The sequence below is a fragment of the Aspergillus viridinutans genome, assembly GCF_018404265.1.
Source record: "Aspergillus viridinutans IFM 47045 DNA, scaffold_2, whole genome shotgun sequence".
Taxonomy (NCBI): Eukaryota; Fungi; Ascomycota; class Eurotiomycetes; order Eurotiales; family Aspergillaceae; genus Aspergillus; species Aspergillus viridinutans.
The window spans coordinates 138,706-164,486 of NW_025091218.1; the positions used below are offsets into that span (position 1 = coordinate 138,706).

The window sequence follows — 25,781 nt, forward strand, 5'->3', positions numbered from 1 at the left end:
ATATATAATAATATCTAATAACTAATATTACTATTTATATAGTTAGTTAGACCTTATATTCATTCTTAGCTTAGGTTAAAATATAAAAGATAGCTAGAATTCCTTAAAGTAAAGAAGATATATATAGGGTGGCCACTAGCCTACCCCCTACCCTCACACTCTTTAAAGACTCCATGTCCTTAATGATAATGAATATCCCAATATTATTAGTATATACCTATTAGTTATACTCTAATAGCTAATCTTTCTACTTTACTAAATAATAAAGTTTATTATTAATAAATTAATTATCTTTAACCTCTTTAACCTCTTACTTATTATTATCTTTAAGCTCTAGTATTAGTAGTATTTTATTATTCTTTAAATAATTCTATAGTTCTAAATATAATATATAAAAGATATTATAGATTTAGTTATATTAGGTAGGTAAAATAATTTAATATATTTATATATTTATAGTATTAAGTACCTAGAATAGTCTAATAAATATAGATATTAGTTTCTAACTTAATACTTTTAACTTTAAATTCTTTATTAATAGAGCTACTAAATCTCTTTTTTTAAAGATTATTTCTTTATAATATTTATTATAGTACTTTACTTAAGCCTTACTAGCTTTTTACTATTATTTCCTTAATCTTTCTTAAAGATCTAAGAGCTTTTATACTTATATTACTATAACTAGGATCTCTTCTTTCTTAATACTATTCTTAGTATATATATAGAAGTTAGGATTATAATCTAATAGTATTTTAAAGAGGCTTTTATTTAAAGTAATATTAACTCTCTTATTAATAATAAATTTAGCTTATCTTAAGAGAATTAACTAATTATTTTATTCTTTATTAATAAAATATTAGAGATATTATTTAAGGATTTAATTTATTTATTCTATCTATCTATTAATCTATAGATAAAATACTATTAATAATTATTATTTAATTTTTATTAAATAATATAATTTACCCTARAATTTACTTATAAAGATAGATCCTTAGTCTAAAATAATTCTATTTAGTAGTCTAAACTATAATTCTACTTYYTAATAAAATAGTTTAGCTAGTTCTAGTACTATAATTATAGTAAAGATAGAAAAGAATAAAGACTACTTTAAAAATTAATTAATAATAACTAGTATACTATTAACTATAGTTATCTTATATAGTACTAGAGGTAGACCTATAATAAAGTCTATTAATAATTTATTAAATAGAAAGAAGGGTAATAGTAGTAATTTAAGCTTTCTATATAATCTATATCTTAGAATTATAGTTTCTTAATATATTATATATTTCTTAATATAAGATTTAATATCCTTTTATATATTAGTCTAATAAAATTTCTATTTTAATAGTACTTTAGTTTTATTTTAACTAAAATACCCTGTAAGGGGCTTATTATAGTATAAGCTAATTAAATACTATTTTAATTATTTAGTATTAGATATAAATAGCTTATCTTTAAAGTATAATAAATTTTCTTAGTTAATAGCTTAATACTTTTATCTAAAGAGACTTTTATATATAGTAATAATTTAATTAAGTATCTTAGGGTCCTTACTCTAGACTTAGTTAATTAACTCTTTTAGATTTTTTATAATATTAATTAAATAGATATTCTTATTATAAGTAGCTACTTTAATAAGAGTATAARAGATTAATTAATTATTTATTAATCTCTTTAGATTATCCTAGTATATAATATCTTACTTAGATATATAATTTCTATAATTATAGAGCTCTAATARTAYATTACTTAGCTYTARTTTATAGTYTACTTAATATAATATYCTTAGGGACTRTATACTAACTATTTAYTAATARATTAGTATAATAATATTAGCATCCTTTAGCTATACTACTAACTAACTATTATATTATCTTATAGATATATCTATAGGGTTAGCCTTTCCCTTTTAATACTTAATAATAAAATTATATAGTATTAATAAGATAAGCTAACAGGCTTATCTACTATTTAATTTTAGTTATTTTATAAATATCTATAAATTTATATAATTTAAAAGCACTTCTACTTAGTGCACTATCTCTTTAATATATTAATACTAATATTTAAAGAAGTAAATAATAGTAAAGAGTTTCTTATCTAGTATAACCTAATTAAGCTTAGCTTCTATAAACTTTCTTAACTAAAAGATAACTAGATACTATCTTCTTTATTTATCTAGCTAAGAGAGTATACTAGCTATACCCTTCTTAGAGGTATTAATTTTAATTTAAATAGATAAAGCTAGGTTAAAGTATTATAATAGTAAAGCTATTTAGAATATATTAATAAAGTATTAAAAGACTAACTTCTTAATAAATATAAATTTAACTAGGCCTAGCTTCTTCCCTTCTTTTATATCTTTAAGTAAGCTAGTTAAGGGTAAGGCTATTAGAAAGTAATTTCTAATAAATCTTTAGTAAAAGTTATAAAATCCTAAAAAAACTTAAATATTATAGTAACTATAGGGTTCCTCCTAGTTAATAATAACTTTAATATAAGTTATATCTATTAAAGTATTATTAGTAGATATAATATAATTAAGGAATTTAATATAATCTTAGTAAAAAATATATTTAGAAGCTTTAGTATATAGCTTTACTTTTTATAATCTTTATAGAATCTATTAAATATAATAGATATATTCCTTTCTAGTTACTAAGAAGATAAGGATATTATCTAGATATATAATATAGAAGATATCTAAAATATTATATAGAGCTATATTTATATAGTTTTAGGAGATAGTAGGAGTATTAATAAATTTAAAAGATATAATTATATATTTATAATAACTATAATAGCTCTAAAATATAGTCTTCTATTTATTACCTTCCTTAATATAGATATAATAATAGATATTTTAGATATTAATCTTACTAAAATATTTAGCTCTAGATAGCCTATTAAGAATTTCTAATATAAAGAGTAAGGGGTACTAATTCTTATATATTACTTTATTAAGATTTTAGTAATTTATATATAGTTTAAGCTTACTATCTTTCTTTAGAATAAATAAGATAGGAGCTCCTACTAAACTTTTAGATAGCTAGATTCTTCTATAAGTAAGATTCTTATTAATATAACCTTATAATTCTTATAACTCTAACTAAGAGAGTAGGTATATAGGGCTAAATAGTAGTATTTTATTAGATTTAAGTTTAATAGTATAATTTTAAGAGGAATAAGAGGGTATAATTTTAGAATTCTTTAAAGAAAAGATATTAAGATACTTATATAGTTTAGAAGGTAATTTTTTAATCTTTAAATTAAGAGATCTTTATTCTTTTTTTTCTAAAAGCTATATTTACTTAGGTAACTTTATAATAATAAATACTATTATATAATTCTAGTATATCTTTATAAACTTATATAGAGTTAGAATTAAGTAAGTAGGAGTCTTAAATCACTACTAATAATTCTATAGTAAAAGATAAATATAAAGATTATATAATATAATTATAGAAAGAAGAATAGGGCTTTCTTCTAGTTATAAATTATAATTAATTATAATATATATTTATTTAAAGCTTCTTTTTATCCCTCTAGAATTATAGATAATAATAGAGACTTTCTAGACCCTATAAGTAGGAGTAATAAAGTTATTAATAACTTTAATAATAAAGACTATAAGTTTTACTTATTATAGTTTCTAGGACTTTATAAAAGTAATACTAATAATATTAACCTTAGTATAACTATCTAGATCTATATATATTTTAAGACTATTTACTAGATTTATTAAAATATAAAAATAATAAGTTATCCCTACTTCTAGATAGAAGATTAAAGATATAGGTTTTACTCTAATCTCTTATTATTTTTTACTATAAATAGTTAAATCTTAGTAGTCTTTTTAGTATATTAATTTACTAAGTATTCTTTATTTCTATACTTATAGTACTTTAAAGATTTACTATCTTTATTAAGTTAATTTTATTAAGATTTTAATCTATTATTATTATTAGGATAAAAATATTTAGATAAATTATCTTCTTAGGGCTTTTTTTCTTAAGATTTTCCTAATTCTTTCTTTTTTTATTTCTATCCCTATTAGAGTAAAGTCTAGTATTTAGATACTTATAATACTATTTTATCTCTAATATTAGGTAGTATATCTAGGTGCTCTTATATATAGATATATAACTTTATTATAAAATAACTAAAGAAGTTTAGTACCTATTACTTTTTAGAATATTAAGAAAAATACTATTCTAATATATCTAAATAGATATAAAATTCCTATAGGTCTTTATTAGAGTATTAATTAGTATTATATAATTATATAATTATTTTTAACTTAATAGTTATAGAATCCTAGATTAAGTTAATTATCTATTCTTAAAAGAACTATTAGAAATACTTAATATTTTAGTAGTCCTCTATTAATAATTCTCTAATTTTACTATACCATCTCTACCTATAGGTTAATTCTATTTATAAGATTATAGTAATAATTTTAAATTTATTAGGTCTATACTTCTTTAGAGCTTTTTAAAATATATATTCTATATCCTAGATCTATTCTTCTCTCTTTTAGAAGGAATACTTTAAGGTAAAAGTAAGGAAATTCTTAAATTTAATCTCTTATTTATTTTTAAAGAAGATATAGGTATTATTTTAGTAAGTAATTAATTTATATTTAAATTTATTAGTAGACTTCTATATCTACTAGTTCTTTTTAAGTATAGTAATATATTAGAATAGCTATTAGATTTCCTTATTAGATATCTAGTAAGGCCTTATAGTTATAGAAGAGGATTTACTTCTTTTAGAAGGTATATTATCTATATTCTTCTATTATTTAGTTAGTATATTACTAAGAGGTTCCTATAGTTAAGATAGAGATATAGGAATAACCTCCTCTAATATATTAATATTAGTAGGTATTATGACTAATACTTAGGTAGTTAAAGAAGAAGGATTAGAAATTATAAGGATAATCTACTAGATAGGGTAGATAAGCCTATTAACTAGGTAAGCCTCTTAGGAATAATAAAGAATAGGATACTTAGTTAGAATAGTATAGTAGAATAGTAGATTAGTTAATAATAAGACTAATCCTTATCTTCCTAACCTATCAGATAAGGGGGTCTATATATATCTTTATTAATAATATATTATATTTACAGTAGTCTTTCGCAAGCATCTTAAGGCATAAAAATAGATAATTAAAAATAGTATGCTTAACGCAGCCATCTGTAAGCATAATATGAATCAAGGGAAAATGACACAGAAGCTATACTCAATCCATTACACTTAGGTTAAAAGGTGGTGTAGAGATATATATATCTTACCCTCACTATCCTAATCACTATCCTCTAAAATCTAAAAATGATAAGAACACTAGTTTTTCTTAGTAGATCTACTATTTTTATTTTATATATAGATAGATAGGATTATTCTCTATCTATAGATATAAAAACATCCCCCTATCTAGGCCTAGATCTAGTTAGATAAGCTTATTAGTTTAAGAGACCCTAGATTATGTGTACCTAATGGTTTAACCTATATCTATTCGGATACAGTAGGTTCAACCTATATCTACATGGGTTGGATTAGGGCCAGCCCTTATCCACCCAAAGCATGGATTGGGTGGGTTAGGTATGGATTTGTGGGGTGGGTAAGCCAGTCTACACTGGACTTCGGTTGGAGGGCAGCTGTCTCGGGAAACTGAGCAATGCGAGCTGGTACCGAACACCGAATTGGTTTTAACTCTGTGTTGCTGTCCTTTGACCTCCCTACATACAGGACCTGCTTTCTATTACTGTCCAGAGTCTACCAACCAAAGTCTTTCCCACAACTGACCATGGCGGCCGGCATAGAATTATCTGATACAGACCCGGCTGAGATTATGCGTCTGGCCGTGGAAGGATTTCGAGCCAAAATGGAGTCTTCCAGCTCAATACTGGGGCCGAGTCTGATATTAGGGGCAGCTAAACAGGTACCGATATAACGGTCTTCTGGGTAACCAATCATAGTCCGCTGCGGCCGAAGGAGGCTGTGGCCCTTTACAGATTCCTCAATGCTGAGGATAAAATCATGACCACTTCGACCACTAGAACTTAAGTAAAGCTGCTATCTTAGTATAATAGTTCTTAATATCTAGAAGCTAAGCCTAGAATAGAAGTCTAGATAGAACTAAGCTCTTAATAAGATATTAATTAATAAACTAAAGAAGTCCTTTAGGGTTAGTAGTCAGTGGCCGAAACAGTCATTTTATCCTCTATGCCACTTTACGCCTCTATTTCTCTGCCGCCTCTCCAAGGCCCAAGTCACACATCAACGAAGTGTATAAAAGACAGGCACCACAAATAATGCCCCCTCCACAAGTCTTAAATGACTCCGGTCTTCCTTGCAGTCTGCAAAATAGCATCAACCACTAGAGCGACATCTTTCGTCTTGATCAGCACCCGGTGGCCGCCATCCCACTCAATGACACGAGCGGTGTCCTTAACGCAGTCGCGATGTAGCAGTTCCCGATGTATTGCGAGGCCTGGGTCCCGAGTGCCATGCACGTGGATTGTGGGCAACCGCAACTGTAGGGAGGGAGGCCCACCATTGACTACATCTTTGCGCGCGTTATCCAGTGCTACGAGAGGACCTCTGCCCGCGAGGAGAACGGCAAATCTGTATGCAGTGTTCGTTATTGTGCGGTTATTCGGTCCGTTTCGTCTCGCATTCTCCTGCTGCTGACGAAGGAGTAGACAGGCAGCCATTTTCGCCCCTTGACTGAATCCAAGGAGACCAACTATTGGTCCTGTGGCTCCAGCACTATCGTCTGCCAGCACCGCATTAGAGATTGCTTTATCGACGGCTTCCACATCCACGGTTCCAGGGCCCCATGTAACCGACATGGATCCTCCTGCAGTAGGGCGTACCCAGCTTCGAAAGGGTCCCCATTCAGCATAGACGGACTCAACGTCCGGTCCGGGTCCAGAGAGAAAGGGCGCATCGGCAAAGATTAGGCGGAAGCGTTCCTCTAACTGTAAGCTTAGGGAACGGCACTGAGCGCGGAAGATGCGTGCGTTGCTTCCACCGCCGTGCAGACAGAGAATACGGGGGAGGTGAAGGCCAGGGTCAGGTTGGACCGTGGACTCATGGGTCCCAGGTGAGGATTCTGAGGTTATAGTAATCATTAAGTCTTTTGTACTCTGTGTTTGAGCAAGCAGTTCGACTGAGGCCGCCTTGATGGAGAAAGAAGAATAGAGCTGGACGAATCTTTCTGTGTTGGGCAATCTATGGGCCGCAAAGAGGATTTACTTTGAGACTATCAAGATCAACGGACAGAAGATAAAGAGTGAGAATAAAAAATAAACAATGTGAACGGGGAGAAAAGTTATGTGAGTGCTCTTACTAGTGGAACCTCGGAGGTCTCGTCCTTCCTTATCGCGGGGGGGAAATGTCCAACACCGAGTTGGAGTCAATGTAGGGCGTTTGTGACATTATTGGAGATATCCTTATCACCCAGCCCCTCGTCCACAACCTACCTGGTAAGAACACTCCTCCATACATGGGGTCTAGTGGAGATGTGCCGAAATGGACGAAATCCGCATCCCTGGTCGCCATTCGAGGAAGGTAAGCCCACGTTTCGTTATCTCGAAAGATAATAATCCAGCGGATTGGCTGCTGCACGCACAGAGCAGGCAGCAGTCGCTGCAAGACGATGTCGTGCTAGGTGCTTGGAATGGCCGAGAACATGCCATCGATGTCGGTTGTTGCCATTCAGGATCAGATTCCCTGCGCCGGGAGCTGCTGTAATTCGTATGCTCGGTATCACTAAAGCTAGCTTTCTGCAGGTTGCTGATCCAATATCAGTCTTACAACGTACGTCCTATCCAATGCCGAGGGTCCTCGTGTTTACCGATCTTTGATTCCTCATCCCCCCCATAGTCATAATAGCTGTCTTCTATCAAACCACTCAACCAAAGGTGTCTAGACATCCATATCTAGCTAGTTGGAGATGATAGCAGCGGGGTAAACACAGCAGGGATAAACAATAGTCATAAAAGAAATACTCTCATGTGTCAATTCAGTGACTACTTGCGAAGAACTTGACTGCCCTACAACACAATTTTCCTCGTGTCTCAGTCCCTCTTCAGAGAAATACGACAGCCAAGAGTGATCTTCAATGCAAATTGATCCTTTTACCTTGCAAACTTTGCTGACCACCACTGAAGCCATCCGTCTATCATGGTGGCTTTGATTAATCTGACAGGGATGACGTGCAGATACGAGTGCAGAATACGTATAGCGACTTTATTTATTTTCGGACTCCACCCGCGCCTTGCGCTCAGTGGCAGACGAGAAATTGCAGTTAAGACACGAGGAAGGCTAATGCGCCTGACACCGGAAGTCCGGTCGACGTGGTAGATTTTAGGCAAATTGCGCCTCCTCGTGAAGCCCATTTGGACTCGCGGTTGGAGGACACATGGCCAGGGGAAGGTCAGCTAACCAGTTGCGGATTCCCTATTGGCTCGATATATAGACGAAGAAACGTCCCTCGCAGGTGAGAAGCTCGCTTGTTGATGATTAGCTAGAGCATGAGACAGGGGCCTCGGAAAATCCCTGTCTGGCTACTTACGCCATCGGCTGACGGAATTCCACCATCCGTGCTTTTTTATACGGGACAATACTGGAGAGCCGATCTTGATGATATAGAAAGGTTACACATAGTAAGTAGGCAGCTTCTATGCTGTACCACCTAACAGGCGCAGGGACTTCTCGAGCCGCGAGCTCCACCTCCTCGTGCCACAAGAAGGCCAAGTTAAAGTGGGTAGACAGAGGGGGAGAGCCGCAGTCAGTCAAGCTTCTAAGAGCAATCCTTTATAAATAAAAGCAAACCGCAAACTTATCCTACAATAGAGGTTAGCCCGCCCTTGTGAATTCCAGCACCTCTACCACAGACGTCATAGTAAACTCATGTACGCCCGTGCTGCTAAGACGGACCTTATTGTTGGTTCGGCGGACTATAATTTGGCCCCAGAAGTAGCCATTTTTCATCCCCGCCGGTCCGTGCCGCGGACTACTGGATAGGCTTGACCTAACCATTTCCTGCTTTGGAGCGAGGTGCTAATCTCAGATGGACAGACTTGCTGTATCCGCATAAACGGGGGTTTATAGCTTCCTGTCATTGTCCTACTCAAAAGTACGTGGAGGTGGAGTATGTTATTGTATACAGGGATAATGTGAGACTTTGCATGACTCTTATTACCCTAATTAAGCAGGCCACTGGTGCCATTGGCTGGCCGTGAGTACTTCTGAGTTTGCCCACTATACGGCGTACCGCAGCCAGTAATGCAACCCAGCCAGCTACTATAAACTACTTCCGATATCTTATTGGTGCACGCCGACTGATACGAAATCGGCTGGCCTGGTGTAGCTTCGGTCCAACACGAGCCTAGGAAGAGTGTCATCTGGCTGCCATTAATAAACGCCGTTTCTGCCTCGTCAGACACAGGCTTACTTTCTTTGCCCCTAAGCTGACACTTTCAGCTGCACAGAAACCAAATACTTGTTTTAGCTTATTGTTTGATGAATATGGCTGATATTGAGTTCAATAACTTCCTTAACGATCCGCCATTCAGCTACCACGACGAGGATATCCACCGCGCCTTTGACCAGTGGTGTGGGGTGACGTTTCTCGAATCACCTGCAGCGACTAGCGCAGCTCCTATCTATGCTAATAATGGCTCGGACGACATCGAACACATATACACAGTCCTCCACAAGGGTGTAGACCAGGTAGCTGCCAAACTGTCCGCCCACACGCCGCCACGGCTGGACCAGATAAAAGAGCAAAACCGTATGCTCATCGATAAACTCACATCTCTAGAAAGCGCAATCACCCGTGATACTACGGCGGTTGCACTCGGCCCATCTGCATCGGCACCGGATATGGACCGCGAGCGTAGTGGTGCCAAGAAACGACGTGTCTCACAGTCTACAGGGCCTGGAAGACGTAGCGGCCTGCAGCAGCAGTCCCAGGGGTATGGACGCAGGAGTCCTTCGTTTGGTGGGCTTGAAGTCGATTCCAAGCTGGCCAAGAAGCTGCTGCAGATTGGCAACCAGGAAACCGGGACACAAGTGGCCGAATTTGCGGCGCAACTGAAAGCAGCAGAATGCCAGGATGCCCTGCCAACTATCTACCAGTTCTCAGATTTGACGCAGGTCACCGACGTGTCGCATTTCCTGCGGGTGGTTCTACACCTGGGCTGGGCAATTGAAAGCAGCATTTTCGGGGAGCAAAACTCGCGGATCAAGAAGAGAATCGCACTTGCCCACTTCTACAACGCGTACAAGCTGGCCCAGGATCAACCGGACTTGTTTCTCTCGTGGTGTGACGATCGACGGGTGCGAGGCGGCTCGATCCTGCCGAAAGGTGGGCATAAGTCGGTCGTGCAGCATCGTTTTGCCGATCTGATCTTCTCTCGTGGCGGAAACCATGTGGGAATGCCGTCGGCTCGTCCGCTGGACAATGGCGACGATGCAAAGAGAAGGACAGCCAAAATACAAATGTGGAGGAAGAGTGGCAAGAAGTGGGCACAGATCATTCAGCGCTTTGGTTACGGGATACTGCTGCTACTGCCCTCTAGTCTGTCAGACGAGGAGTGAGTCTTCACTGAACCCGGATAGTAGACATGGCTTAACGTGTGAACAGCTTGCGTGTTGCCTCTGACAAGGACATAGCTTCTGCCTTAGATCTGATCGACTCCCGCAAACACCTGTTCGCAGATATTTTACAACAAGCCAATGAGCTTTTGGAAGCGCACTTCTTTCCACAAGGCCAAAATGCTCCATTAATCAATTCATACGGTTACGGCCGTTTTGGAGCAGCGGACTGGGACGATTTCCTGAATATTTCCGCTCTAGGAAATTAGAGGCAGCGATGTTAGACTGGGACTAGAAAGAATAGAGGGAAGAGATATGGCTGGATTTGACTGGTAGTACATTTATTCTACTTTACTTTGTGTTCCATTCGTTGGGACACTCGAGCATGGCGCGACATCACGAAGGATCCAAACATGGAGTGATAATGCCTCCATCTCCTGTCTCGGCAATACCACCTTTGCTGAGTAATGACGTCCGGTTTTGGTCTGGAGTACGTGTCAAGTAGACTTTGTCAGACGGTTCAGACTTCATTTTTTATTACCATTGCCAACTGACAACATATCCTTAAGTCCTGACGTCAGGCATCACCTATTCTGACGGATACATCTACACGGCACGGCCCCGACTCTTGCCTTGCAAGGGCCCTATCGTGTTGAACTATATGCATTATAAATCGTCCCGCTCCTCTTATGTAGTGAACTCGTTGACGCCATAGTACCCATCCCAAAACTTCATCACCTCCACGAATTGTGATCCCGGAGTCTCCAACCGTGGCTCAACATCCCAAATCTTAATCAGATCACAACCTGGGCTGAAAGCAGGCCAATTATCTCCGTGCTCCTGGGCATCATCCGGACTCCCGGTTCGCATAAATCGTACCCAAGCATCCAACATATTCCTCGACAGCCCCCTGTCAGCGTTGGTCCAGTCCCACTGCCATGAATCAAGGGTGCCAAACGCGTATGGGACACCCGCCCCGTGAAAGGAGCCCGCAAACCGTTTCTCAATCACGTCCGAGTCCGGGGGAATGGGTGGCGCACGCAGAAATCGGTAGTACCACACGGACGACTTCAACTTCCCGGCTTGCAGTCGTGCGGAAGTCCACGTTGGCCAGACAAAGACTTGGTCAGCAAGGAGCTGCGATGTTGCAGTCCGAACTTCCGAGTCAGTGTTCGCCGGATACAGACGGAGCACTTCTTCCGCGTGGTCTCCGAAAGTTTCATTCACAAAAGCATGGTAATTTGCCAGTGTATCAAGATGCGGCATCCCAGATGCTTCGTTGCCGACGTTGCCGGCCAGCATCGGCACGTCAACTGCCTTGCACGATAGGAATGCCGTCAGGGGCGATTCAGGAAGGACATGGCCGTCGATGACAGGATTCGATGTGTCAAACACACTCAGACTGGTGGAACCCGGCCACAGATCGGCTTTCCAAGGCCCCTGAGTACGAGGCAAGTGTGCCATCATAAGTTTCTGGGCAGGCAGGGTGCGTAGTTCAGCGATGGATGCGACCCCGAGGAGATCTAGCAGCTCGGCCCCCGCCTCCTCTGCTGCAGCCAGAGTCGTGAAAGTGGCAATGTGACCATGGCCATCAATCGTCGGTGCCACGCCCGGCCCGCTCTCGCAAATGGCCTTGGAAAACAGCTTCTTGGCCAGCGGGGAGGAGCGAAGGATGTGGACGCTGCCACCCCCAGCCGAAGCTCCTCCTATGGTCACATTCCCGGGGTCTCCCCCGAATCGCCTGATATTCCGTTGTACCCACTCAAGCGCCGCGATCTGGTCCAGGATTCCGTAATTCCCCGATCCCTGGTAACCTGACTCGGCGCTCAGCTGGGGATGGGCGAGAAATCCGAATCGGCCTAGACGGTAATTCACAGTGACAACCGTGATCCCTTCGGCAGCGAGCTTTGTCCCATCGTACATGGGGTTGGAGGCAGACCCGAACTGAAAGGCGCCAAAATGGAACCAGACAAGAACGGGCCTGTTCTCAGCGCCTTCAGGGCCGGTGTACACGTTCAGGTACAGACAGTCCTCGCTGAACTCGGTTTCCCCGCCGAAGTACAAGGAGGTGGCCGGCGGCGGGAACTGGATACTGCAGGGTCCGAATCGAACAGCTGACCGCACGCCTGTCCATGGTAGGGGGCGTTGTGGTGGTCGCCACCGCAGGTCCCCTACCGGAGGTGCTGCGTAAGGAATTCCCAGGAAAGCTCTTGTGTTGTTTGGGAAATGGAGTCCGGATAATAACCCGGACTCAACCGTGATTGGAGCACATTGCGTGTGCTTGTGATCCTGGGAGTCGGACATCACTCTTGTACGGATTAGGTAACGCTCTTTATTAACACGGGTCGGGGAAGGGGTCGGAGATAGAAGTAGAAAGAATGATGCCTTGTTTATATGTCCGTGGCTTTACAGGATGGCAGCACTGGCATGCAGGGGTCGTATCATCCGTTACAACTATTGCGAAGCACTCAAGGTTCAAGCCAGAGAAGGAGAGAGGAGCCTTCGTTTCCTGTGGCGCGCAGATGATATACTAACCCTGAATACAACCCATATGTTCGTATCCGGTTGCTACCTACTGTTATTGCATCTGACGCGGGATGGCACGCTTTGGGCCGGCGAACGTGATGACAAATGCATGCTACACCCCATACGCAAGACACTTTGACGTTTGATCTGCCCGTCACGGCGGAGATATTGTAAAGAGATATTGGCAGTGTTGCAACGCTGCATACTCGTTCAACCAATCCCAGTAAAGGTTCCAGAGTTGGAGCCAACTCTCAACTAGATTGCCCCATATCCAATTTTCCATGCCTTCTAGTTCCTGGCTCTCCTGCTCCATGATGGCTGCGAATTCACGCTCCCTCGGCGGAGAAACGATGGGGCTATATGTGATAATGTGGCTGCGTAAATTACTTGTTGTGGTGGCCGCTAGCTCCGGCAAAGAACCGCCAGCCGCATCGCTAAGTTAAGCTGACTCGGATTTAGACTTCGGCCAGCCTCAACAGTCAGCACTATGCTCAACCGCCTTGGTGTATCTCGTTCCGTACTCGGTGGTTATGGTATAGAAAGGCATTGAGAGACTTCGACTCGCGGGTCACAGATTGGATGACAAGGCAGGAGTTACGAACTTACGACAGCATAAGGACAGCAGTGGAGAGTAGTCGAGTGTCTGCACTCTGCAATTCCATATAAAAGTCGCAGCCTGCGGCCAGTGGTAGAATCTAGATATCGTTCAATTGATAGACGAGACCTGAGTGAAGATTCCATTGTGGCAGAGACTCAGGTTCACTCCTCTTGGCACAGTATACCCTCATCGTACTTCTCTCCATCACTATATCCCATTCTTTATGGATTACCTCTGGACTGGCCTCGCGGCCGTCATAGCCTATACGGTTTACGGCGCCATTTGGAGACTGTATTTGAGCCCTATAGCTCACTTCCCGGGGCCGAAACTGGCAGCACTCACAAGCCTGTAAGGACTTCTGGAGTTGATTGCAGAAGTATGTGTAACCAAAGCTGATTCCGACCAGGTACGAAGCATATTACAACAATTGGCTTGGAGGAAAGTACATCTACAAAATCCAGGAGCTGCACGACAAGTACGGACCAATCGTTCGAATTTCGCCTTCTGATCTGCATGTTGGGGATCCAGTATGTCCAAGGTACTTTTCCCAGCGCATCGTTTCCTATTCTCTGATTACTTGGACAGGACTTTTATGATATCCTTTACCCCAGTACTACAAGTGGAAGACGGGCGAACAAGTCACCTAGTCTAACCAAGTTCTTCGGACTAGACGATTCGCTGTTTTCCACGATTGACCATGATATCCACCGGATGCGCCGCACCGCTCTCTTACCCTTTTTCAGCACTCAATACGTGAGGAAGATGCAGCCAGACGTCCAGGAGAGGCTGGATGTCATGTTCAAAAGAATGTCCGGCTTCAAGGATACGGACGAGCCAGTGAACGCGAACTGTATGTTCGCAGCGTTTAGCAATGGTGAGCGAACTCGAGAAATAACGTCTGAAAAGCGAACTGACAATTCGGTCAATGAAGACATAGTGCAGAAGCTCGCTTTTGGGCGATGCGCCTACAAACTTGGTAAGCAACCCGGTCTAGACGGATAATACAAGTTAACGCCGGTTGTTCTCAGAGACTCCGAGCTTTGATTCATCGGACCGCGATGCTTCTTTGGCAGGCGCACAGTCCTTCCACCTCTTGAAACGTATGCCATGGTTAAACACCGTGATGATGCCACTTCCGGAATCACTTGCCAGTCGCCTGAATCCCGCACTTGGCTCGTACATGCGTCAGAAGAAGATGACCCGGAAGCATGTCGAACGGCTTGCGTCTGAATCGAAAGACAAAATGGCGGCAAGCGAGACTGGGGCAATCTTTCGAGCCGTTCTCGAGTCTCCCAAGCTGCCACCGGAGGAGAGGTCGGTGGGACGGGTGGCCCAGGACGCCCAGATGTTACTCATGGCCGGTACACTCACCATGGCATCGACACTGGAACACTTGATCTACTGGATGGTGGATAATCCTGAGGTGCTGAGGAAACTCAAGGAAGAACTGCACAGCGTGATGCCCTCGGTGGACGACGCCGGCAAAGTCCCGCTTACAACGCTGGAGAGCCTTCCATACTTGACGGCGGTTATCAAAGAAAGCGTTCGGTTGATCTATGGGAATTCAACACCCCACTTCCGCTATGACCCTGACCAGTCCCTGGTTTACGAGGATAAGACGACCGGTAAGCGCTGGGTGATCCCCCCAAAGACCTCTGTCGGCATGACCAGCGTGCTGCTACACCACAACGAGCGCAATTTCCCCAACAGTAAAAAGTTCGACCCGGACCGCTGGCTGGGCGATGAGGGCAAAAAACTGGAAAAATACCAGGTCGGCTTCGGCAAGGGCAGCCGCATCTGCCTGGGGATGAACCAGGCGTATGGGATCTTACGTCTGGTGCTGGCCCATCTCTGGAGATTGTGGGCCAGTCCAGACGCGAAGATTGGGGACGAGATTGGGGTGCTCAGTCTGTATAACACGAGCCCCTACGACGTCCAGATGAACGGGGACTTTTTCGTGGCGGCGTATAATAAGCCCCAGGGTGTCGAGTTCAAACTCACTAGCATGTAACTAGTCTGTGATTGCCTAATATGACGTCTAGACAGTCCTGCTTCCATTTGAATTGTCGCCATGATTGTAGGACGATTACAAATCCTCTACTGTATTAATCGTCAGCACAATTTGAACAAGATTATGCTACCCCTGCTTCCACATGGCTGCAGGACTAGACGAATGCACCCCTCTTTCCCTGTATACCAAGAGTCCCTGGTCTACTGTAGTCCGGTGTCGTAATGATCCTCTTCCTCGTTGGCTCCTCCATTGTGGGCGTCCTGTTCAAAGTACTATACGAGTCATATATTAAATCCGTTCAAACCAGCCCGTGATAGTCCCCGATATTCGTACCTAGAAATGGCGGCCAAGGTAGAATGTCGTCGAATTAGATACGATGAAGCAATCCACCTCCCTCGTGTCTACTGTCTACTCCACAACGGCTGATGTTATTGTCTGCGTGCGCTGTGTATAGGCTTATCACGATCTTCGGGGTGGGGTATCGAGTGGATTGAAGCGATAGAAGGCTACTCTAAGACCAGGCCCCCTACCCACGTGTGTCAGACTTTATGAGCATATATATTTGACGTTCCTGTCACCGAACATTTCTTCTCGACCGTTTTCCCAATCTCATACTCCATTTTTACTTATCAGTCTCCTCAATGTTATCCTTGGCCGCCGATAGTCTTCCCTCGCTCTTGGTCTTCGGGCCACAGACAGAATTTCCATCGGACCAAGTCCTTCAAACCTTGCGCCAGGAGCTGATTAGTAGCCCTCAGCTATCTGCTCTCAAGGCAGCAGTCGATGAATTGCCTCAGTTCTGGCAAGGCTTGATCGACTTCGATCCGAGTCTGCGCCAGGTCCCCGGGGGCAAATATCTTGCTGATCTGAAGCAATGGGTCAGGGACGGCGGGCCCTTCCCTAACCATCAAAGCAACGCACCTAACCATTATGGTCTCACTGTCACTGTCCTACTGCAAATCATCCAGTACAGCCGCTACCTTGGCCAACTCGGCAAAGACGCGCATCGCAAGGTCCTGAACAGCGTCAAGGTTGGAGGAATCCAGGGCTTCTGCGTTGGCTTTCTCAGCGCCGTTGCTGTGGCCAGCTCAAGGAGCGAAGCCGACATTGGTCCTTCCGCAGCTACTGCCCTTCGTCTTGCCGTGTGCGTTGGGGCCTACGTTGACCTAGATGGCCTATATTCCTCGGCGGCCACAGAATACGTGGCTGTGGCTATCAGGTGGAGGGAAGAAGACGCTGAAAAGGCCGCCAAGTTTATTAGGTCAATTCCTAACGTGAGTAGCACTATTATTCTTTCCTCCGGTAAAAAGCACACTTGGGATGGGGGCTTACCACTTCTTCCACTAGGCCTACATTTCCAGTATCAACGACGAGGCGAGTGTAACTGTCACCATTAGGGCTGACGATCGCGAGGGCCTCATTGACAAAGCTCGCGAGAACAACCTGCGTACTAAGGATGTTCATGTCTATGGTCGTTTTCACACCCACGACCACTCTCATGCAGCAGATAAGCTTACGAAACTGGCGGCGTCCTCGAAGGGGTTACAGTTTCCAGACGCGGAGGAGCTGCAGGTTCCAGTCCGCAATACTGCTGATGGTGACATTATTTCCGGGGGCTCCTTGACTCGGCTTGCCCTGGAGAATACCCTGGTGAACGTCGCGGACTGGTACGCAACGCTGAGGGCTTCCATCCAACAGCTACCCAAGTCAACCCAGACAATCGCATTTGCCGGATTTGGCAGTTCCATTCCGGCGTCCATTGCACAGAATTCAGACCTCCGGATACTTGCCTTGGGCAACCTTGAAGAGTCCAAGCCAAAGGGCGAGAAAGTCCTCGATGACGGCCACGTCAATGGCCATGTCAACGGTCATATTAATGGTATCAAGCGGGTCAAGGATATTCACAACTCCTATGACCTGTCCCAATACCCGGCGCATTCCATTGCTGTCGTCGGTATGGCCGGCAGGTTCCCAGGTGCTGACTCGGTCGATGAGCTCTGGGATCTGATCATGGAGGGCAAGACAACGGTCGAGCCTGCTCCCGTTGAGCGTCTTGGACTGCCCCAAACTGGAGACTACGAAAACACAAAGTGGTGGGGTAACTTTCTGAAGGATCGAGAGGCCTTCGATCACAAATTCTTCAAAAAATCATCTCGCGAAGCTCTTGCCTGGGATCCGCAACAGAGGATCCTGCTGGAAGTTATCTACGAGGCATTGGAGTCGGCGGGCTATTTCGGCGCCTGCAACACCTCAGAACCACTCGATTATGGCTGCTATATCGGTGCCGTCATGAACAACTATTACGACAACCTCTCGTGTCATCCCGCCACTGCGTACGCCACAGTCGGAACTTCACGATGTTACCTCAGCGGCTGCATGAGCCACTACTTCGGGTGGACAGGTCCATCGTTGACTATCGATACCGCCTGCTCCTCGTCTCTTGTTGCCATCAACACGGCCTGTCGAGCCATCTGGTCTGGCGAATGCTCCCGCGCCGTTGCTGGCGGCACCAACGTGATTTCGAGTCCGTTTGACTATCAAAACCTCGCCGCTGCTGGCTTCCTCAGCCCGTCAGGGCAATGCAAGCCTTTTGACGCGGACGCCGATGGCTACTGCCGCGGCGAAGGCGTAGCCGTGGTCGTTCTCAAGCCGCTATCGGATGCTATTAAAGATAACGACAACATCCACGGCGTCATTGTCGGGTCTGCTGCCAACCAGAACCACAACGTCGGCAATATTACGGCCCCATACTCGGGCTCCCAAATCGAGCTTTACCAAAAGGTAATGAAGCTCGGTGGCGTGCAGCCTGAGGCTGTATCATACGTTGAAGCCCACGGGACCGGAAGTGAGTGCATTGACAATTCTTTCTCTTTCCCTCTTGGTCCAAATGACTGACCGTTCCATATAGCTGGTGTTGGCGATCCAATCGAGGTCCGCAGTATTCGAGACGCTTTCGGTGGGCCTCAACGAGACTCTGTTCTTCATTTCGGCTCGATCAAGGGTAACATCGGCCACACCGAGGCTACTGCCGGAGTGGCTGGTCTCATAAAAGTTCTGCTGATGATGAGACACCGAAAAATAACGGCCCAAGCGAGTCACGAATCTCTGAATCCTAAGCTCCCCGCGTTCGACCAGCACAAGATGGCCATTCCTCGAGGTATCATGCCCTGGCAGGCTCCCTTTCTTTTGGCTTGTGTCAATAGCTACGGTGCAGCCGGCAGTAATTCGGCCGTGATGCTTCGCCAGGGACCATCTCTCAACTCCCAGCCAGCACCCGTGCAGCTTTCCAAGTATCCGCTCTTCATCTCGGCTGGGTCTCTCAACAGTCTTTCCCAGTACAGCAAAAAGCTGCTCAGCTGGTTGAAAGACAACAAGCCAGAAGCTCGCTCAAATTTCCTTGCATCATTAACTTTCAATCTTGCAGATAGGGGCAACCACTCACTGCCTCATGTTCTTGCAACAACCGTGAGCAGCGTTCGGGATCTCGAGGCCAAGCTTGAAGCAACGGCAGCTGGCTCGGGAGAAATAATCTCCCAATCCCAAGAGTGCAAACCTGTAGTGCTCGTGTTTGGGGGTCAGGAAAGCAACTTCATCGGCCTTTCAGAAGACGTATACCGGTCCTCGAAGGCGTTCCGTGAACACCTTGACGCTGTCAACGATCTCCTAATCTCCGCTGGGCTGGAGAGCTTCTACCCCTCTATCTTTGAGTCAAAGCCGGTGGAGAACCTGGTGACTCTTCACTCGGCCCTCTTCGCCGTCCAGTATGCCTCCGCCAAAACCTGGATAGACTCCGGGCTCAAGGTCAGCGCAGTCGTTGGCCACAGCTTTGGTCAGCTCACAGCATTATGTGTCTCGGGCGTGCTTACACTCCCGGACGCCTTGAAATTGGTTGCAGGCAGGGCTGCTTTGATGCAGAAATACTGGGGCCCTGAGCCGGGTTCCATGCTGTTCCTGCAAGCCAACCGCACAACGGTGGAGGAGATCCTTCGGGCCGTGAAGTCTGAGCGCAAAGGCCTCTACGCTGAGATTGCCTGTTACAACGGCCCCGAGAGCCATGTTGTCGTGGGCTCTTCCGAGGCTATCGACTTCTTGCAGCAGCATGTTGCGAACACGCCACGTCTTCGGGATTCAGTGCGCAACAAGAGGCTCAATGTCACCCATGGGTTCCACTCGCAGTTCACCGAGCCGATGCTGTCCCATCTCGACTCGATAGCCGTACAATTGGATTGGAGACGTCCAGAGATACATCTCGAGACTACGGATGAGCTCGAAACCAATGCCGAACCGGACTTCCAGCTCGTTTCAGAGCACACAAGACGGCCCGTGTTCTTCCAAAGAGCGATCGAAAGGCTTACCGCCAAGTTCTCACAATGCACTTGGATCGAGGCCGGTCGTGGATCCTCAGTCATGCAGCTCGCCAAAATCTCTGTGCCCGATTCAAAGGGGCATACATTTTATTCTCCCCAGCTCACATCGGCGAATGCGCAAGACTCTCTCACAGATATCACGGCCAATCTCTGGAAGAGCGGGTATGCGACACAATTCTGGCCATTCCACCGGACTCAGAAACTGGACTACGAGTACCTCAGCCTGCCCCCGATCCAATTCGAGAAGACACGCCACTGGCTTGGATTCACAAGCAGAAATCCCACGGTAGACCATGCCGCGTTGGAGCCCGCAACAGACGCGAATGAAACCCATGAGCTGCTCACTTTCCTCAATTTCAAGGATGCGTCCAAGAATGAAGCAGTCTTCCAGATTGACCCGCAAGCCGATCGCTTCCAGCAAATGTTGGGCGGACACGTCATGGCCGGACAGTGTCTTGCTCCGGCATCCCTCTACTTTGAGCTGGCGGCCCGCGCAGCCCTGTTCCTGGAGAATGACACCCAGGCGACGACATATGTCCCTACAGTGGATGATCTGCTTATGAAGTCTCCAATTGGCCAAAGCACTACCAAGAGGATTAGGCTCGTCTTGAAGAAACTGGCCGACAGTCGTCCTTCGTGGTCATTCTCCATCACAACGCAGGACATGGAAGTCCAAAAGGCGGAGCCCTTCGAACATTCCACGGGTCGGGTATGCCTTAAGAAGCGCGATGACGTGCAGGCTGCACGGGAATTTGAGCGCTTCGAGACTCTCACAGGCCATCGCCGATTCGAAGAGGTGATGAACCACCCCGACGCCGAAAAGATGCAGGGCAACCACATCTACCGCGCCTTCAATACCGTCGTTTTCTACGGCGAGGCATTCCGCGGTATCAAACAGGTAGCGTGTGTGCGCATGGAAGCCGCTGGAAAGGTTAGGATCACCCCTGCTCGAGAAGATGCACCCGATCAGCGGCTATGTGACACCCCTATGACGGACAGTTTCATGCAGTTCGCCGGGTTCCTGGTAAACTACTTCAACAACCCAAGCATGGAAGACGTACTGGTCTGCATGAAGATTGAGCACATCGAAATTGGCGGGGGCTTCGATCCGGATGCAGGAGAATGGCTGGTGTATTCGACCATGAGCGAGGGTGGGGAGACGGACGCCTCGTCGGACGCATATGTCTTCGATGCCAGAACCAAGAAGATGGTCATGGCGGCATTCGGCTTCCGTTTCTCCAAGATGTCCCAGGCCTTGCTAGCCCGAATGCTGAAGAGCGTCAACAAGTCTGCCGCGAACAGCAAAGTACAGCCAGCAAGGGAGGAGAAGCTGGTGGAAGCTGCTCCTGCTGCCTCTTACATTGAACAGCCAGCTGCAGCCACTCCGGCAAGGCAATCTGCCAGCAAGCGCCGGGAACTCCTGCAGATCTTGTCCAATGTTACCGATGTACCGATCGAAGAACTCACAGACGATTCGTCGTTGGCCGACCATGGAGTAGATTCTCTGATGGCTACCGAGGTGCTCAATGACATTCGGTCAGCCTTGGGTCTCACCATTGACCTGTCAAGTTTCCTGTTCTTCCCCAACATCCGAGAGCTCGTCACCTACGTTGATGATAAGTTGGGTGTTAGCGGAGGAGATGAAGATGGCCACTTAACTGATACGCCATCCTCGTCCAATACGGACTCTGTGGGTAATGATACTCCCACCAAATCCGGAACAGCCACGCCAGAATCAATGAGCAGTATTGAGGAGTCAAAGACTGCGGACCTACGGCCTACTATCACCTCGGCCCTTGACGCCTTCAAGGAGACGCGCTTCAATTACGACCGACTAGCCGAAACTACACAGGCCGTCGGCTTTTGGGAAAAGGCATACCCCCACCAGGCTCGACTAGTCCTGGCCTATGTCGTGGAAGCATTTGCCGACTTGGGGTGTTACTTGAGGAAGCTTCGAGCTGGCGACGCCGTGCCTCAAATCCACGCTCTCAAGAAGCACACGAAGCTGGTGCGTCAGCTCTACCGCATGCTCGAAGACGGAGAGCTCGTCATCTCCTCCAAGGACAACAACGGCTTCATCCGAACGGACGTCCCCGTTGACTCCACCTCTGCCGAGTCCATTTACCACGAGATCATTGACCTGTACCCGCAGCATGCCAGCGTGAACAAGTTGGTGAGGACCGTCGGCTCCGAGATGGCTGCGTGCCTGCGGGGTGATAAAGAGGGTCTCCAGGTCGTCTTCGGCGATCGAGAAACCAAAAAGACGCTGGAAGAGATGTACGAGTTCTCTCCACTGCTACGGACCCCCACACTCGTCCTTGGCGACTTCTTGACCAAGGCCTTTACCAAATACGCCACTGGTGGGGGCAAGTTCCGCATTCTCGAGATCGGCGCGGGTACAGGGGGTACGACGCGGTATATTATCAACCACCTCAAGAGCCAGGGTATCGACTTCGAGTACGTCTTTACCGACCTTGGCGCTTCGCTAGTCAACGCCGCTGCGAGGCAGTTCAAGGGCACCGAGGGCTTGTCGTTTGATGTCCTGGATGTCGAGAAACCCCCCAAGCCCGAGTACGAGGGCGCGTTCCACTGCATTATTGCCACCAACTGCATCCACGCTACGAGGAACCTGGAAGTGTCCCTCCGGCATGCTCGACAGATGCTACGGGACGACGGAGCTCTGGCACTGATTGAAATTACGAAGAACATGTTCTGGCTCGATATCGTGGTCGGCCTGCTCGAAGGCTGGTGGCTGTTCGAGGATGGTCGGGAACATGCGTTGGTGAACGAGAAGCACTGGGAGCGCCGCATGAAGGCAGCGGGCTTCAAAGAGGTGTCATGGAGCGATGGCAGCACGCCTGAGTCTAAGACGGTCCGGGTCGTGGCTGCGTTTCCAACCGGTTCACCAACAGCCCCCGAGAGGCGGGTGAAGGCCGCGATGGAAACAGTTGTTTACAAGAGGATTGGAGACCTTGAGGTTCACGCCGACATCTATTACCCCGTTGAAAGTGAAGTGCTGCCTGAGAGGAAAATGCCAGTCGGTACGCGATAAGTTCTATGTCTTTTCCTCTCATGTTTGGTTTTGATGCTTACGATATGATATACAGCTTTGATGATCCACGGAGGCAGCCACATGTTATTCAGCAGAAAGGACATCAGACCCGCTCAGACACAGCTCTTGCTGAGGAAGGGCTTCTTGCCAGTTAGCCTGGATTACCGACTTTGCCCCGAGGTCCCCCTAGCGGAGGGACCAATGGTGGATGTGTGCGATGCTCTTGACTGGGCTCGCAACCAACTGCCTAGTCTTCGTCTTCGACGGTCCGGGCTACAGATCGACGGGGAGCAAGTGGTTGTGATCGGGTGGTCATCGGGTGGACAGCTCGCCATGTCATTAGGCTGGACGGCGCCGCAGCGCGGTTTACCTCCCCCGGCAGCTGTCATCGCCTTCTACGCGCCTACCAACTACGAGGATGAATGGTGGCAGAACCCCATTCAGCCGATAGGCGCCGAATACCAGGGCCAGCAGTACGATGTCCTCGACGGCGTCCGTGAAGCGCCCATTACCAACTACGAAATGGTGACAGCATGGGAGGAGCCCATCAAGGATCCGCGCAGCATGGACGACGACCGCTGCCGCATTGTGCTGCACATCAACTGGAAGGCGCAGACCCTACCGGTCATCCTGAACGGGTTGCCGAGCCGGAAGAAGGCCGCGGCCGAGCACCCAGACGTCGAAGACTGGAACGCGCTGCCGCAGCCGTCGCTCGACACCATCAGAGCCGCCAGTCCGCATGCCCACATCCGTCAGGGCACTTATACTGTACCGACCTTCTTCGTCCACGGCACGGCCGATGACCTGATTCCCTGGCAGCAGAGCGAGGGGACGTATCAGGCGATGGTTAAGAGAGGGCTCCAGGCCGAGCTGGTGCTTCTGGAGGGAGCTCCGCATATCTGTGACTTGAGCAGCGATCCCGAGTCGGACGGTTGGAAGGCAACTCTGAAGGCGTACGATTTTATTGCTTCATATGTTTCTTAACCATGTTATTCTAGGATAGAGAGTGGTATGCAGATAGTCCGATGGAGCTCGCGTGCATGAAACATATTATCAAGTCATCTCAGTGAGGAATGTAGATATTTGATCTATTCTTTGTTGTCCTAATTAACATTGTATGTGCATTGTCTGCAAGTGATAGGGTATGTCTACCGGGCCACATAACTCAGCAAGAAATCAGCAGTCAGCGAAATATTTTTAATCAAGCCTTGACCTTCAGCGAGACCCCAGCCTTCATGATTCGAACCACAACAAGGATGAGGCCAGCGACACACCCGGCGACACCACCGTAAACCCACAGACCCGTCCAATCCAGAGGTTCGTTTTTCCCGAGTATGGCACCACCGCTTGGCCCACCAATCAACAGGCCCAGTCCACCAATCGCAAAGCCCTGGCCGATGCGCGTTCCAATCATAGACTTGTTCGCTGTGAGCACACGGAAGCACACAGGAGGCAGGGCGACGACGACGCCGCTGAAGAAGCCAGTGACGAGTGCCTCGACGATCATCCCGGCCTCATTGTGCACGCCGAGCATACACAGCACTGTGACGCCCAGGAGCAGTGTGATGGGCACCATGGTGTTGAAGACGCCTATGCGGTCCGACAGCGCGTTGGGGGCGATACGCCCAAAGAAGGACCCGGCGTTGAAAATGGCGACCATGTAGAAGGCCAGCGAGGTGTCGGTGAAGCCGCGGTTCTCGGGGTAGAAGGAGATGTAGAAGATGAGGACTGCGTTGCCGATGAAGAGGATCACCACACTCAGCGTGAAGACCATGAACGGGACGTCTGTAAAGGCGGACCAGTCGACGACGGCGCGGGGCTTGGGAGCGCGTATACGAACGCGCATGACGGCCAGCGGGATGACGAAGGTGCCGAGGGCGATGAAGCCGAGGGTGCGGACAGCCCAGGGGAAGCCGACCGGGCCGAGGAGCCGGTAGAGCACGATGGGGTAGATGATGCCACCGAGGGAGGAGCCGGACGAGGCGATGCCGACGGCGAGGCCCATGTGCGTGCTGAACCACGTCGGGAGCAGCGACACGGTAGGCGTGAAGAGCAGGCCGCCGCCGATACCGATGCAGAAGGCCTGCGCCAGCAGGGCCTGCCAGTATTCCTTGCAGAGGGAGAGCATCATGAGACCAAAGACGACCAGGAAGCTACCGGTGAGGAGGAGCAGGCGGAGGTGGCCTCGGTCGTAGATGGGGCCGGCAATCAGCCCGGTCAGCTGAAGGAGGAAGCATTGGATGGAGCCTATCCAGGAGATCTCGGAAGAGGAGGCCTGGAAGAGCTCGCCGCTCTCGTAGTAGGTTTGGAAGACGGCAAACGTGTTGATCATGCCCCATGTGTTGAAGAAGAGAACGAAGCCCGCGGCAACCTGGAGCCATGCCATGAGTCCACCATTAGGAGGCGGAGGAGGTCCGCTGGGGGCAGCTGGAGGCGGCGCCAGTTTCTCATCGACCTCTTTGGTGCTGTCATTGCTATCGGAATTCATTGGCGGCCTCTCTTCTCCGGGCACGTCTTGCCTGGGCACGTCTTGGACGGGTGGTTGAGAAGCCATAGTTGATACTGCAGTAAGGAGAGATAAAAGGTGACTTGTCTGGCTGTATTCTCGGA

General features: G+C 46.3%; 6 protein-coding genes across 6 annotated transcripts; 3 read left to right on the top strand and 3 right to left on the bottom strand.

Moving 5' to 3' along the window:
- Window positions 1–6,341: 6,341 nt before the first annotated feature.
- On the bottom strand, window positions 6,342–7,145 carry Aspvir_003634 (uncharacterized protein; the record flags this gene model as incomplete). Its single annotated transcript, XM_043266885.1, has 1 exon — window positions 6,342–7,145. The coding sequence occupies one exon, from the start codon at window positions 7,143–7,145 to the stop codon at window positions 6,342–6,344; it is 804 nt and encodes a 267-aa protein (XP_043122820.1).
- A 2,401-nt stretch (window positions 7,146–9,546) lies between these two features.
- Window positions 9,547–10,886, top strand: Aspvir_003635 (uncharacterized protein; the record flags this gene model as incomplete). The annotated part of the gene is made up of 2 exons (XM_043266886.1): window positions 9,547–10,616; window positions 10,667–10,886. 2 exons carry the CDS (start codon window positions 9,547–9,549, stop codon window positions 10,884–10,886), a joined length of 1,290 nt encoding a protein of 429 aa, XP_043122821.1.
- A 418-nt stretch (window positions 10,887–11,304) lies between these two features.
- Aspvir_003636 (carboxylesterase/lipase family protein) lies at window positions 11,305–12,921 on the bottom strand (the record flags this gene model as incomplete). The annotated part of the gene is made up of 1 exon (XM_043266887.1): window positions 11,305–12,921. The coding sequence occupies one exon, from the start codon at window positions 12,919–12,921 to the stop codon at window positions 11,305–11,307; it is 1,617 nt and encodes a 538-aa protein (XP_043122822.1).
- A 1,349-nt stretch (window positions 12,922–14,270) lies between these two features.
- Aspvir_003637 (cytochrome P450) lies at window positions 14,271–15,752 on the top strand (the record flags this gene model as incomplete). The annotated part of the gene is made up of 3 exons (XM_043266888.1): window positions 14,271–14,279; window positions 14,327–14,717; window positions 14,770–15,752. The coding sequence occupies 3 exons, from the start codon at window positions 14,271–14,273 to the stop codon at window positions 15,750–15,752; spliced, it is 1,383 nt and encodes a 460-aa protein (XP_043122823.1).
- A 641-nt stretch (window positions 15,753–16,393) lies between these two features.
- Aspvir_003638 (type I iterative polyketide synthase) lies at window positions 16,394–24,155 on the top strand (the record flags this gene model as incomplete). Its single annotated transcript, XM_043266889.1, has 4 exons — window positions 16,394–17,026; window positions 17,100–18,597; window positions 18,661–23,160; window positions 23,227–24,155. 4 exons carry the CDS (start codon window positions 16,394–16,396, stop codon window positions 24,153–24,155), a joined length of 7,560 nt encoding a protein of 2,519 aa, XP_043122824.1.
- A 217-nt stretch (window positions 24,156–24,372) lies between these two features.
- Window positions 24,373–25,725, bottom strand: Aspvir_003639 (uncharacterized protein; the record flags this gene model as incomplete). Its single annotated transcript, XM_043266890.1, has 1 exon — window positions 24,373–25,725. One exon carries the CDS (start codon window positions 25,723–25,725, stop codon window positions 24,373–24,375), a length of 1,353 nt encoding a protein of 450 aa, XP_043122825.1.
- Between the last annotated feature and the right edge of the window lie 56 nt (window positions 25,726–25,781).